General features: G+C 40.0%; 1 protein-coding gene across 3 annotated transcripts in view; it reads right to left on the reverse strand.

Moving 5' to 3' along the window:
* Nucleotides 1–15,336, reverse strand: part of Znf484 (zinc finger protein 484) — a 33,402-nt gene extending 18,066 nt beyond the window's left edge. Inside the window, exons 1-5 of one of the 3 annotated variants that reach the window (XM_040271149.2) lie at nt 15,215–15,314; nt 9,208–9,241; nt 8,283–8,327; nt 1,977–2,103; nt 1,597–1,689 (exon numbers count right to left, since the gene is read on the reverse strand). In XM_040271149.2, coding sequence (XP_040127083.2) covers nt 1,597–1,689; nt 1,977–2,103; nt 8,283–8,327; nt 9,208–9,222 — 280 coding nt within the window. In that variant the 5' untranslated portion in view covers nt 9,223–9,241; nt 15,215–15,314. Of the gene's footprint in view, nt 1–1,596; nt 1,690–1,976; nt 2,104–8,282; nt 8,328–9,207; nt 9,242–14,929; nt 14,963–15,214 lie in introns of all 3 variants that reach the window. The other 2 variants (XM_040271154.2, XM_005320858.5) reach the window with 2 other exon arrangements.
* Nucleotides 15,337–15,992: the final 656 nt, after the last annotated feature.

A 15,992-nucleotide genomic window follows, 5' to 3' on the forward strand; every position in this document is an offset into this window, starting at 1 on the left:
CCCTTGGTGGTGGTCACTGTCTGAACTGCCTGCTTACTGCCTCAGTGTTAAGGCACCTGCAGGGGAGAACTGGCCCAGCCCAGTTCTGGTTCAGATGTCAAGAGTGATGGTGGGACAGAAACGCTAAGTGGGTAGGAAAAGGCTTGTTCATGCAAAGAGGCTCTGGGGAGACCTCCAAGCAGGTCCAAAGTGGCCTGGGGTTTTCTGCTGGTTGAGGGTAGGGCTGGCTGCCTGGCCCTGTATGTTCCCAAAGGAAGGAAAACCTGAACTTGCTTATCAGTTTGTCCAGATGTGGGGCAGATGGGGAAGAGACAGAGGGAAGGCTTGGAAGATGTCAGTAGTCAAGCATCAAAAACAGAGTCTATGACAAGATACAGCTGAGTGTTCCACACATTCTGTTATTAAAGAAACACAAAACAATAATTAGAATTTGAAATCCAAATTACTGGAGATGCATGTAATACTAAATATAGGCAGAGATATGGGGAAACTAATTGTAGGAGTCAATCCAGAAAACAGTGCAATTACACTAAGTCATATTAAGTATTAGTATAGTCAATGTCAAAGCAATCCTACAGCTCCTGAGAAATTCTCATTTCCAATATGAATAGTGCTTGAAGAAATTTATTACAATACTGTTTGTAGTAGCGAGGAGCCTGGACAAGTAAAATGTGGTATATTTATCTGTACTAAGCATGCCATGCAGCAGTTGGAAGCAATTAACCTGGAAAACATCGAAACGTGCCAATTTAAAGAAACAAAGACAGAAGGAAAGGGGGCAGGGAAAGAAACTGACCATTTCTATAAACTAAAAATACCAACAATTTAGATTTTACAAAACCCCCCACAAATTCTAGGACAGATAGCACACATATTAAAGCAGTTGCCCCTGGGAAGGAACAATGAGTATGGAGAATGGGGAGTAAAAGGAATAAGTAAGAGGGGCCTTGAACACATTGATGAGGACACTGACCACAAACTAAGGTTATAATTAACCCAATCTCCTGAACATGAGGTACAAAAGCTTCTGGTAAAATATCCAAATTAGAAAGATGGAGTCAGTGTTGTGTTGCACTAGCCAGGCAGGAAGAAAGTGACCAGGATGCCCTCGAGGTCAGCAGTGAAGAGCACAGGTTATCCAATAAGCCATCCAGGTGACAATGCTGAGACATAAAGGAAAAGACACCAGGGAACAGGAGTGTGGCCCATGGTGACTTTTTAAAAGAAGGCAGATCTATGGGAGTTTAAATGCCTAAGAAAGGAACTAAGCCCTGGCTGGAGGTAGAAGGAGCAGAAGTTCTCTATGGAGAGAGAACAAAGGGCAAGAGGGCATGATCCCAGATGACGCTGGGTGAGATCCCACCCCAGGCACTGCCAACCAGCACAGGTCCTCCTCAGAGGTCGTGGCACTGGTGTGGGAAGAGGCCGTGAGGGGAACAGCATTTCCATTTCCAAGGGGATGACGTCAGCTCCATCAAGCAGTTCTGAAAACTCAAAAGGTAAGCAGAAAAGTCACACTAATGGCATGTCACAGAAGCTCTCCCAGCATGACTGCAGGTGGGCTGAACCACGGTCCATGCTCTGGCTCCCACTCACCCGCACAGTGCTGACCGGAGGCCTCCTCATCCCACACGCGTGGCTCTGCTTGCTCCAGGTTGAAGATGACTTCTGGTTTGGGAACTGGACAGCCTGTCAACAGGAAATGATAGAGAATGTGTTTCAGGGGCCACAAGATAAAGTACGCCATGTGATTCCCAAAAATGTCCACTGGGAACAGAGGTGCATTCACAGTACCCAAAAGAGATTCTTAAGAACACGGGACAAAACAAAGACAGAACCATTACATATTTCAGATGCCCTGCAGTCTTTGGGAGTTGCAGAGACTTCAGAAAACCCACAGATTTCAGAAAGTCCTCTAGGAAAGAAAAAGAGTGCCCTGGGTGCAGCCTGCTCTGCACGCACAGGGCTGTGCTCACCCACTGAGATCAGGTTGAAATAGTTCTCCAGCATCACATCCCTGTACAGGCTTCTCTGGGCAAGGTCCAAGTGCTGCCACTCCTCCCCGCTGAACTCCACGGTTACATCCTTGAAAGACACTGGTCCCTGTAAGAACCAATTCCTATTCAATGCGAAGGGTCAAGATTGCACCATGGGAACAAGATATTTAGGACCTTATTTTTAATTTGATTTATTAGGTTATAATATATAAGTTCCCACTAAACACCTATATTTTATTTTGTTGTTTTGACTAAAAAAAAAGAAATCATTTTTAAAGTACCCTGCTGATTCTTTTGCAGTATTGATAATAATAATAATCTTTTTTTTTTTAGTTGTAGATAGACACAATACCTTTACCTTATTTATTTATTTTTAAGTGGTGTTGAGGATTGAACCAGTGCCTCATGCATGCTACACAAGCACTCTATTATTGAGCCACAACCCCAGCCCAATATCTTGCTTAAAAACCTGTATGCTGGTTACATAGAAATAAGCTGTGAAAATTCATCAATCTTCAAACTTCTCTATGTATGCCATATTCCAATAATAGTTCACTTAAAGAAGAAAAGATACTTTGCCACACACTTTGCATTCAATGATCCACTAAGCCAGTTTTTTCTTTAAAAAAGAAAATTAAAATAAGGCTCTTCTTTCAAAATAGCATGGTACTAGCATCGGGGTAAACATACAGACCACTAGAATACTCAGAGTCCATAAGTAAACCCTTCAAATTGTTGTTAATGACTATTTGCTAAGAGTGTCAAAAAAATTGCTTTTGACACATGGTCTTGTTTGTTGCCCAGGCTGGTCTCAAACCCATAGGCTCAAGCAAGCCTCATGCCTCAGCCTCCCACATAGCTGGGACTAAGAAGCACACACCACGGTGCCTGGCCAAGGGTCAATTTATAAAGGAAAGAACAGACTCTTCAACAAATGGTGCTGGGACAAGTGGAGATCCATGTTATAAAGTTGAACCCTCCTTCACACCACAGTAAAATGTTACCTCAACATGGATCGAAAGTCTAAATGTTTTTATATTTAGAAAAAAAAACTTACATTTTAGCTAAAAGGGGTAAATCTTTATGACATTGAATGTGGCAATGGTTTCTTAATATGAGACCCCCAAAGCACAAGCACCCAAAGGAAAAAACAGATAAAATTAAAACTTGTGTGTCAAGTGACACAGTATTGTGAGCAAAAGACTCAGACCGGGGGAATTTTTTTTCAAATCATATATTTGATAGGGATTTGTATCTAAATATACAAAGAACATTTACAACCTAATAAAAGACAACCCAATTAAAAAATGGGCAAATGATCCAGTGATACATTTCTCCAATGAAGACATACAAACAGCCAATGAGCACATGAAAAAGGTCCTCGGCATCATGAGTCATCAAGGAAACAGAATCAAAATTACAGAGACATCCCTGTGAATTCACTAAGAAAACTGTAATGAAAATAGTTCAATATCACTAGTTATTAGAGAAGTGCAGTCACTAGAGTGTGTATAATAAAAAAGATAATGACAAGTGTTGGTAAGGAAGAGAAGCTGGATCCCTCCTACAGTGCAAGTGGGAGTAAAAACTGGTGTGGTCTATAATGCAGTCTGACAATTCTTCAAAATATTAAACACAGAGTTACAATACAACCCAGAAATTCTATTTGTAGGTACACACCCAAGAGAAATGAGAACATTTATCTATACAAAGCTTGCATATGAATGTTCATAATAGCCAAAAGTGGAAACAACACAAATGTCTTCCAAACAATAAAGAGATAACAAACATGTGGTCTATCCATATAATATAAAAACATTCAGTCAAGGGCTGGGGTTGTGGCTCAGTGGCAGAGTGCTTGCCTAACGTGTAAGGCAGTGGGTTCAATTCTCAGCACCACAGATAAATAAATGAATAAAATAAAGGTTCAATCTAAAAAAAAATTTAAAAAAACATTGTCATAAAACATACTAAAGTATTGATACATACTACAATGTGGATGAATCGTGAAAATATTGTGTTAAATAAAAAAAGCCAGTCACAAAAAATGATATGTTATATATCTTATATGATTTCATTTATATGAAATTCCAGAATAAGCAAATCTATTGAGATAGTGAGTAGACTAGTGGTTGACTTCAGCTAGGGGAAATGGAGGAATATGAGGGTGACAGCTAAAACTATGAGATTTTTAGGGTGAGTAAAGAAAATGTTCCAAGCTCAATATGTGCAGCCCATGTATGACACAAATTAGAATAATCACTGAAGAAGTCATGAGCTAAACACTCATTTCATCAGAGTCCTAGAAGGAAGGAAAAGGAATGGGATGGGGAAGTGCAAAAATATTTGAAGAAATAATAGTTGAAAACTTTCCAGATTTTTTTTTTTTAAAAAGGTATAAATCTACAGATTCCAGAAGCTGAGCAAGTCTCAAACAGGAAGGGATCAAATAAATCCAAGCCCAGACAGGGTGTAAGATACTGCCCATTGGGGCTAGGGATGTGGCTCAAGCGGTAGTGCGCTCGCCTGGCATGCATGCAGCCCGGATTCGATCCTCAGCACCACATACCAACAAAGATGTTGTGTCCACCGAGAACTAAAAAAAGAAAAAAAAAAAAAAAAAAAGATACTGCCCAGATCTCAAGTTGGCCTCTGAATAGCACAAAAGACAGACAGACCTGATAAGAGCAAGGACTTTGAAAACTAAATTGACATCAGAACTATAGCCCATGGAAACAGACCAGGACATACCCTCTGAACGTAAACAGGCTGACTACCTGCTAAAACAGAAAATTTAAAGACAAAACCATGTCTCATAAATAATAATCAGAATGTCCTGAATAAATTCAAAATTATTTATATATCAAAACCAAAAAAATCTCAGATCAAATGAGAAATGACTATCAACAGATGCTAAAACTGAGATGAATGAGCTGTTGGGATTACTTGGCAAGGGTTTAAAGAAGCTTACACAAAAATACTCCAACAAGAAGTTGCAAATACTCTTGAAACAAATGGAAATATAGAAACTCTCAGCAAAGAAATAGTAGATATTAAAAAGAACCAGAGGCTGAGAAGTATAGGTCAGTGCTTAGATAGCACATGTGAGGCGTGAAGCCCTGGGTTGACTGATCCTTAGTAATACACACACACACACACACACACACACACCAGAAAGAAAAGAAAAATTTAAGACTTTAATGATTTCAACAGCAGAATGAACATACAAAGGAAAGAATCAACTGTCCTGAAGACAGATCAATAGAAGTTAACTAATCTGAACAAAAGAAATAAAATATATGGAAAAATCAAACATAGCCTAAGGGACCCATACAATAATATAGCAGATCTAACGCTCATTTCATCAGAGTCCTAGAAGGAAGGAAAAGGAATGGCATGGGGAAGTGCAAAAAATATTTGAAGAAATAATAGTTGAAAACTTTCCAGATTTAAAAAAAAAAAAGGAATAAATCTACAGATTCCAGAAGCTGAGCAAGTCTCAAACAGGAAGAGATCAAATAAATCCATGCCCAGACACATTACAATGAAATGTTTGAAAATCATATTCAAGAAAAGAATCTGAGAGCAGCCAGAGGGTAATTATATGTTATCTGTAGGGAAATAGCAGTTTGAATGAAAGAGGGTTTCTCATAGACTACAGAATCAAAAGGAAGTGGCACAATAGTTTCCAGTTGCTAAAGGGAAAGAATTGTTGATGTAGAACTCAATATCCAGTGAAAATAAAATAGGAACTGTTTACGTTCTGTAGAGGGAAGAATGCCACACAGAGAGAGGAAAGATGGCCATGTGACAATAGAAACAGTAGGAGAACACCAAGAACACAAGGATTTCCGGCAACCACTAGAAGAAGAAGAGAGAGCATAGCCCTACCAATACCTTGATTTTGGACTTCCAGCCTTCAGAACTGTAAAAGAATAAATCCCTATTGTTTTAAGCCACCTTGTTTATGAAGTTTGTTATGATGGCCCTAGGGCACTAATACAAATATATAACATACAAATATTAAATGAAAGCAGAAATGGCTGTATCCATATTAAATAAAATAGACTGTGGAGGAAAGAAAATTATCAGGGATGTTACATAGTTAATTAGCTCAGGCTGCTATAACAAAATACTACAGACTGGAAGGATTAAATAACAAATATTTATTTCTCATAGTTCTGGAAGCTAGAAGTCCAAGATTAAAGCGCTCAAAGATTCTGTGACTGGGTAGAGCCCACTTCCTGGTTTGCAGATGGCCTCCTTCTTGTTGTATATTCTTATGGCAAAGGGAAAATGAGCTTGCTCTGGGAAGACAGGTGGTATTAGGCAGAGAGCCCTGATGTCACCAGAGAGCACAGATGTCACCAGGAGAGCCCAGCAAGACTCTGCCAGGATGAAGGGCTTCCTCTTCCTCCCACTCAACTTCAGCCTCCTAGTTTTAACTCAGATATAAACTGGAGTCTTGGGACACATAACCACCATCAGATCCACCCCCAAACCCAACAAAAGTGGGGCCCCAGCTCTCAGCAACATGGTTGATGGCAGTTTCCTTTTCTTCTTGGCCAACACTCTTATCTACCTCTTCGACCCCAGCTGAGATGACAGTGCTACTTCTAGCTCTATGCCCCCTGAAACAACTGTGACCATCCCAGGATGGGCTGATGCCAGAGATCCATGTGGTGAAAATTCTGGCAGTGGCAAAGATGAGGAGGTACTGATGTGAAGGGCAAGCTGGGCTCAGTAAGGTTATTGTCTATGAAAAAAAAAGTAAAATCCAACAACCAAACAAAAAAAGTAAAAATCAACCTGATGGCTTTAAAGAAGAGTTCTCTTTCTCCCTACAGGTGAGCATGCACTGATGAAGGCCATGTGTGCACTGTCAGAAGCCAGCCATTTTCGAATTAAGAGTACCCTCCCCAGAACTTGACCGCGCTGACACCCTGAACTCCCACTTCCAACCTCCAAAACTGTGAGAAAACAAAAGTTCTGGTTTTTGATCCACCCAATCTGTGGTATAATGTTAAGGCAGCCAGAGTAGACTAACACAACTACAAACAACTTTACACAGAGAAATGTGACAACTTAGATTAAAGAAATCAATGCCTAAAAGATTACAAACCTCAATAATAAACAAATAATAATGAAATTGAGTTTGCAATTTTAAATTTTCCATAAAAAAAATCTGTAGGCCTGGATGATTTCTCTGGAGAATTCTACCAAATACTTAGAGGACGAACATGAATTCCACACAATGTGTTGCAGAAAACAGAAAAGAAGGGAATTATTTTCTGATTAATTCTATGATGTATTACCTAATATAAAAACTGGACACACAGTAGAGAAAAAGTAAACACAAATTATACACAATCTCTGGCAGAGTAATCAATATAAAGGAACACATTCCAATTCATTTCGGAGGCCATTATTACTCTAATATCAAAACCAAAACTGGTAGAGGGAGTGGGGGAGAGAAAGGCAGAGAGAAGTAAGAGCAATCTCTCTCATACACATGATGCAAAGATCTTTAACAAAATACTGATTAAATACAACATATAAAAAGAAATATATATCATGACAAAATAGGATTTATTCCAAAAATGATAGGTTGGTTCAATATTACAAAACTGATCAAAGTAGTCTACCATATCAACAGTTTAAAGACGTGAACTCACATGATCATGTCAACTGATGCAGAAAAAGCACTTGCATAATCCAACACCTATTCATGAAAAAACTTAAGTCTGCTTCAAAGGGTGGTCCTTGGAAAGGAAGCCCTGACATTCTTTGGGACTGTGAGTAATGCAAACTGTATTCCATCCAAGAACCAGAACCTGAATTAATGTGCAAGTCAAGCATGGGAAGCACTGCTCAACCAACAGGGAAAACCTGCCAGGGCCCTGTGAACAGGGTCACCACTGAGACACCGCTCAGCCACCACCCACCTGAAAATCCATCAAAAACTTTCACAAACATCAAGAGAGAGGAAACTGATATTACTGACAAATCACCTGTCAATAATACAAACCATGCATCCATTTCCATTATCTTTACGTCAGGAAGATCAGAAACAATTTTATAGCTCAAGTTCATAACTGTGAGAATGCATAAAGTGATATTCCAAACTTGACTTAGAACTGGGAGTCTCCTCTTCATTTTCTCTTGGCTTGGGTTCTATCTATCCATACCTGTCCATCTTCCACACAGTGTGTTAGATGACTCCTAAAATTCACTAGGAAAATTTTTAAAAAAAACAAATAAATAGATGAACAGACAAGAACTCACCAGGGACTTGCTCATCTTGGGCTCTTCTAGAGAAGGGGCAGAGATCTGAGAAAACAGATAGGCAGAGGTATAGATGAGAGTAGGAAGCATGCCATTGTCACACATGGATACATGTGTCATTTAGCACTTATGCATCTACAATCCCAAAATTTACTTTTAGGATTACATCATTAAAAAAAAAAAACACCCAATATTGCACAAGGGTGGGAATTTCACAACAACATGGCCAATAACAAAGAAAAGCTACAAAACCCTGACAATAACTGTAGATTAATTAAACACCTTATAGGACATAATGTTACATAAAATTGAAATACAGTAGAATAGTATGTTAAAATGCTGAGTAAATATAAAAAATGTACCAAATAGGCTGGGCATGGTGGCACACACCTATAATCCCAGCAGCTCAGGAGGCTGAGACAGGAGGATTGCGAGTTCAAAGCCAGCCTTAGCAAAGGTGATGTGTGAAGCAACTCAGTGAGACCCTGTCTCTAAATAAAATACAAAACAGGGCTGGGGATGGGGCTCAGTGGTCGAGTGCCGGAGTTCAATCCCCAGAACTTCCCCCCCTAAAAAAGACATACCAAATAGTATGATTCTACTTTCATTGTACTATGTTTACTCGTGTGTACGCACACATTCATACATAAATGCATGCACAAATGTATTTGTGTACATAGGCTATTATATGGAAACAAATATACTAACATGTTAACATATAATATCTGGGTGATGGTAAATGTATAGGTGATTTCAACAACTTTTTTATTGTCAGTAAACAACAAAATAACTGTTTTAAAGAATAAATATTTTATAGTTCAAGTTCAAAACTGTGTGAAAATACATAAAGCGATATTCCAAACTTGACTTAGAACTGGGAGTCTCCTCTTCATTTTCTCTTGGCTTGGATTCTATCTGTCCATACCTGTCCATCTTCCATGCAGTGTGTTAGATGACTCCTAAAATTGATAATTTTACTCTGAGTTCTGTTAATTACCCCAAGGCATGAGAATATCCACAAGAAATACCAGAAAGGGAGCTTCTTAACTTTTTTACTGCTTTCCCTTACATATAGTTCTTCAAAGAGAGCTTTCAGTAGAAACTTTGTTTTGGCTACAGCACAGTAAGGGGATCAAGTTCTAGGTTACTAATGAGCCATAAGACCTGAGCCAAGTCTCCAACTGACTGTGGCCATTGTTCCCCAAAACTGTTTTATGAGTTTTCCAACATAAAGAAAAGTTGAATGATTAGATTACAAGGATATACCCTCCACCTTGTTTCAATAATTAGCAGTTTGCCAAATTTATTTCATCTTTCCAAACATACACATATTCATATACACATATATGAATATTTTAAATATGCGTGTGAAGGATGGCAGAGTACGAATTCCAAAACATGCTATTTTGATATAAAGATTGTTGTGAGCTAAGAACACCTGAAAATTTGCAGACGCAAGAAGAGCACTCAAATTCACCACTTTTCTTCTTTAAAATAGAAGATGAACGCCCCGTATGGAAGATGCCCACACTGAAACTGAGAGGAGAAGCGCTGTTGATGGGAAGCCGTGGCCAAGGGAATTCTGTACAGACCTTGTTGCAATCACTCTCTTCCTGTAGCCTCCCCATAACATTCAGTCCCTTTCCCCCACTGCCTCTCTGTCCACCTAACATAAAAGCATGAGGTTTTGTCCCTTCATTGGGTCTTCATTTCTTTACGAGGTTCCCAGGTCACATGTGACTTATATGAAATTGGTATGCTTTTCTATTAATCTGTTTAAGGTCGATTTAATTTTCAGGCCCAACCTCTACCCTCCCCCCCACCAAAAAAAAAAAAAAAAACCCTAAGAGAGAAGAGGTAAAATTGTGCTTTATTTCTATACTTTGCTTTTGTTGAACAATTTGAAAGTTGCAGATGTGACATTTCAGGTCTAAACACATCACATAAAAAAAATCTTAAAAATCATTATCATGCCCTCAGAAAAGTAATGGTAATTCTGTAATATCATGCTAATATGGGCTCATATTCAAAATTTCCCGTGCTGGGTTGTGGCTCAGCGGTAGTGCACTCGCCTAGCATGTGTGAGGCACTGGGTTCGATCCTCAGCACCACATAAAGTAAAATAAAGTCATTGTGTCCACCTGTAACTAAAAAATAAATAAATATTTTTTTAAATTTCCCAATTATTCCCTAACACATGCTTTTATCGATTCTTTGGGAGCAGGCTCCAAAGAGTGGGGCTGAGATGTGGCTCAGTGGTAGACCTCTTATAGCATGTATGGGGCCCTGGGTTTTATCCCCACTATCACCAAAAAAAAAAAAAAAAAAAAGGCCATCCATTGGCTACTGTGTCCCCTTTACCCTAGCTCCATTCTCTCAATATTTTCCCTGACTTTGCTAATTTTTACATAAATATTAGGTATATATATTTCCCACACCTGTGCACCTACCACTCGGATCAAGATATAGAACATTTCTGGAACCTTTGGAAAATGTTGGGTATCAAATTATTATTTTTGAAATCTATAAATAGAGGAAGAAAAAGGCATTTCTGCTGCCTTTCCTAAACAGCTGAAATTTCGGGTAACTCAACACTGATGAAGGAATTCCTCTCTACATATTTATGCCAGCTAAGAACTAAAAGCAATGGCAGAAATGGAATCTGTCCATTTTGCACCCCTGATGCAATAGCGGATCTAGGAAATGATCATCAATGGCTGCTCACATCATAAAAAGTGATGAGCAGACACGTCTCACGATGGAGACACACAATACAAACTGGAAGCCACCTTGCCAAAAAGGTAAAAAAAGGGAACCTAATCCAATCAAACTCCTAAATCTACTATTAAATAAACTTAAATTTGGCCTGAAGCTGCCCCCCTGAAGCTGGCCTGAAGGAAGTTAGGTCGGAGTCTCTACACAGAAGACTACGACCTAACTTAGTGTGCAAACAAACCAAAGCCTAACTTAAGAGTGTAAGAGACAGGCAGGGGGCACACCTGTAATCCCAGCGACTGGGAGGGCAGAGGCTGGAGGATCACAGGTTCAAGGCCAGCCTGGGCAACTTAACAAAACTGTCTCAAAATAAAAAATAAAAAGGACTGGGGACAGGGGCTGGGGATATACAGCACTCAGTTGGTAGAGTGCTTACCTCGCAAGCACAAGGCCCTGGGTTCTATCCCCAAAGAAAAACGGGGACTGGGAATGTAACCCAGTGGTAGAGCGCCCTGGATTCAATCCCCAGTACTGGGAGGGGGAAAAAAAAGAGTATAACTGCCAAGTTTCAATCACAAGCAGCCAACATATCACATCATACCAAATAAGACAGACATCTAGCTGTAACCAGTCAGGTGATGGCTCAACTTTGGTTCCGTGTCCTACCAGCCAATAAAAGCTCAGATCTCCCGCTGCTGGGCAGAGCTTTCTGAATTCCTTCTGGTTCTGAGTGCTGCCTGATTCATGAATCATTCCTTGCCCAAATAAGCTCTGCTAAATTTAATGTGTCTATAACTTTTCTTTAACACTACCACCAACACACATAAAACGATACTTTAAAACACACTGTGAGTTTTTTTTTAAAAAAATGTTATAACAGTACTCTTTTTTAAAGCAGTTATCTTTAAATTTACACACCAAAATATGTGTAGATGAGAGGACACAATGCTGAGATTTGATTCAAAATAATCCCGCAGAGAAAGAAAAACATGAGGGAAGGGAGGTTGCAGCTGACATGGTCAGGTACGAGCTGGTGATCATGGAAGCTGGTTGAAGGGTACAGATGGGTTTACTCTACAACTCACTTCACTTTTGTATCTTTGAAATTCTCACGGTAAAAAGTTTAAAAAGTCACTTTTTAGATGATAAGAGGAATTTGACTATGGATGATTGTGGGAGAGAGACCTACTTTACACGTGACTGGTTACACTCCCCGGCTGGGTGCTGAGGCGCTCAGTTGCAGAAATGTGGCAGAGCTCTGCCCACCCTTCTTGGGTCCGAGGCTCGGTGTCTCGTGCATGGGTGTGTCTTGCTACAGCCCCATGGGTGAAGCTATGCTCACCTGTCCCTTTTAAGAGAGCGAGAGCAGGCGCTGACCCCTTTTATTGAGAAGCTATTCAAATGAGGCAAGGGGTCAGGTTTCAGGGGGCTGAGTCTATCTTCATGATGTCCACTGTCAGCAGGTTGACTGACACCTGGGTAGGCCACACCCAAGGGCACAGTAAGAGAAGGGGACACAAAAAGGCACTTCCATGGAAGATTTTATCCTAAACAGGGCAAGGGTTTATATTACAAAGGAACAGGTGAACATAGTTCTGCCACATTTCTGCAACTGAGCGCCTCAGCACCCAGCCAGGGAGTGTACTCAGTCACGTGTAAGGTTGGTCTCCCACAGCCGCCCAACTCTCATGATCTTTACCCACCAATCAGAAAGCACCCCGTGCCAACTGTTAAACTGCCCCCTCCCTCTATAAATGTGCAAAGCTGTTCCTCAATAAACGGTATTTCTCCTATGACGAGCCTTGTCCGGTCGTTCTTCCATAAACCCGCTGAACCACATCCCCAGGACCTACCCCTGCTTTTTTCCCTCTATTTTTCATTTTGAAACAGAGTCTTGCTAAATTGCTTAGGGCATCACTAAGTTGCTGAGGCTGGCTTTGAACTTGCAATCCTCCTACCTCAGACTCCCAAGCCGCTGTGATTACAGGGGGGCACCACCACTCTTGGCCCATTAGTCAGTCTTTCCCACACATTTACACACACACACACACACACACACAGGAACCCAATGAATGAACAAATCTGGGAAAACTCCTAAATGCTAAAGATACAGCACATATGAAAGAACAGATTATTTAAATAGAAAGAATAAAGAAAATCAAAAGACTCCTAATCTTCAGTAATGAGTGCTAAATGATTTGGGAAATAGTACATAAAAAAACAGTCTTCTGTTAAGGCCAGAGAGGTACATTTTCAGAAATGAAAACATTGGCTGAATACCTCCATCTTTATCTGGAGGAAAATACTGAAGGAAATATTACAAATAAAAATAAAACAAATCAGGAGGGAGAAATCTCAAACAGGAAAATACAATTCAGCAACAATTTTTACACAAGATATGTAATTATAAAAAAGGACAATGTAATGATGTGATAAGGAGGCAACTATAGAGAAAATTAATAATATCATACAACAAAACATTCCTAATTACCTGAGGAAGAAATAGAAGTTACATGGGGTGTAAGTGGATACAATGAATAGAAATTTCATCAATCCAACGAGATTATTAAGATGAAAAGAAAAAGCACAAAATAAGAATAGAATTAAAATAGCCAGGTGTGGTGGTGCACATCTGTAATCCCAGCAGCTTGGGAGGCTGAGACAGGAGGATCCTGAGTTCAAAGTCAGCCTCAGCAACAGCAAGGTACTTAGCAACTCAGTGAGACCCTGTCTCTAAATAAAAAACAAATCAGGGTTGGGGATGTGGCTCAATGGTCGAGTGCCCTTGAGTTCAATCCCCAGTACCAAAAAAAAAAGAAGTAGTAGTTAAAATAAAGAGTAACCCTGAAAAAAGAGTAACCATAAGTTGGAAGGCATAAAATCAAGTAAATCATTACTACACTAATCATTACTACACTAAACTGAAGAGGTAAAATTCTCTTGCCAAGACACAGAGACTAAAGGCTAGATTTAAAAAAAAATAAAATCTATTATTGACAAGCAGATCACCTAAAACTAATAGGCAAATGTAAGTATAAAACAAAGCTCTAAACAAAGATATACCATGTGAATGCAATAAAAGTGAAAGCAGTGGCTACAATGTAAATATCAAAATGGAATTCAAGGTCAAGTGCTTTTCTGATTTGAAAAAAAGAACTCTATATTAATAGCATCCAATAAATGAAAAATGATAGTTAATGCATTAACCATTAGGTTTATGTATAAATGCCCCTCCCCCAGATGCAACACAAATAAAATTAGGGAAAAAGCACACAGTACTACAAAATGATCTATCAAAGTAAGAGGATTTTATTGTATTTTTATTCCCTCCTGAATATTTTGAATCAAGTAGACCAGAATCAGGAAAGATTTGAACAATTCAACAAGACAAATTTAATAAACATAAAAGAATTTTGCCCAATACACAGAAAATCTTAATAAGTTTTAAGAAGTTGAAATTTGACAGTATACAGTTCCTGAAAATACAATAAAATAAAAATAAGCAATAAAAACATCTTAATAGCTTAAGGATGAAGAAACTCTCCTAAATAGCTCAGGATAAAAGCGGAATATCAAATTGAATTTATACATTTCACAGATAGAGAGGTAGTTGGAGTCGGGTACAGAGGGGCATGCCTGTAATTCCAGCGGCTCGGGAGGCTGAGGCAGGAGGATCCCAAGTGCAAAGCCAGCCTCAGCAAAAGCGAGTACCTAAGCAGATCAGTGAGACCCTGTCTCTAAATAAAATACAGAATAGGGCTGAGATGTGGCTCAGTGGTTGAGAGCCCCTGAGTTCAATCCCCATTACCAAAAAATTTTAAAAAATAAGCCCTTGTGATGCCTGATTTTTGAAAAGAGAAGATGATGTATAAACGCATCCACGGGAATGACAGGAAATGAAAGGGCCCAAAACAAGGTAACTGCAAACTTACACGCAATCCCAAGGCAATGCCGTTTTCGAATCCCTAGCAAAATAAAGACGATTTGATAAGGAGACGCCCAGCTAAACACGCCGGTGTCGACGACCCCAGACCCGCGCGCCAGCGCCCGGCTGTCCTCCCTCGGGTCCGCCCCCACGGCCCCCGCAGCCCGCTCCCCTCGTTCGCACCCAGCATCCGAGACTACCCGACCCGTTATCCGATCCGCTCCTCATCCCCATCGCAGTCCGACCCCTGATCGCGGATGCCAGAGACCCTTCACTCCATCCCTGCACTCACCTGTCGCTCACCCGCACTCTCTTTTGCCTTGGGCGGCGACTACAGTCGCAGGAATTAAAACGTAACCCACTCCCTTTGATTCCCCCCTCCCGCCCCCCTGCCCTAGCAGGACTCCAGGGACGTGGCCTGCGTGTGCGCATGCTCAGCAGAGGCTTCACGGACCGAAGTTGCCCTTAACCAACATGGCATTCTGCTAGTTCCCATTCCGGTGTGATGAAGGAGGGGCTTAACGCCAATATGGCGGCGCCCACGGTGACACTAGGGGCTGTGGGCGGCCATGTTGGCGCGATGATATGGGCCTGAACTGCCTTCAGAAAAAAATTGAGGTACACCCTCCTCTTCAGTTAGAGCACAGAGCCTGTTGCAAGTCACTCAATGTATGCAAAAAGACAAGAAAGAAGTATCTGAAGAAGCAAAATTTAAAAGCATCAGAACCTGACTCAGATATGGCAGAAATGTTAGATTTCTCAGATCAACAATAAATTAACAATGAACAATATGCTTAGGATTCTAGTGGAAAACTGTACAACAGACGAGAACAAATGGATAAAGTAAACAGAGGACGGAAATTCTAAGAATCAAAATGAAATACTAGAAATAAACACAGTAATAGAAATAAAACATCTCTATCAGGGCTTTATCAATAGACTGGACTCACCTGAGGAAAAAAAACAGTGACTTTAAAAATATTCCACCAGAAAGTTCTGAAAACTAAAATCAAAAATTTAAAACAATCAGAATTTCCAAGAACTGTGAAACAATTACAAAACATGTAAAG

The sequence above is a fragment of the Ictidomys tridecemlineatus genome, chromosome 13 (genome assembly GCF_052094955.1).
Source record: "Ictidomys tridecemlineatus isolate mIctTri1 chromosome 13, mIctTri1.hap1, whole genome shotgun sequence".
Taxonomy (NCBI): domain Eukaryota; kingdom Metazoa; phylum Chordata; class Mammalia; order Rodentia; family Sciuridae; genus Ictidomys; species Ictidomys tridecemlineatus.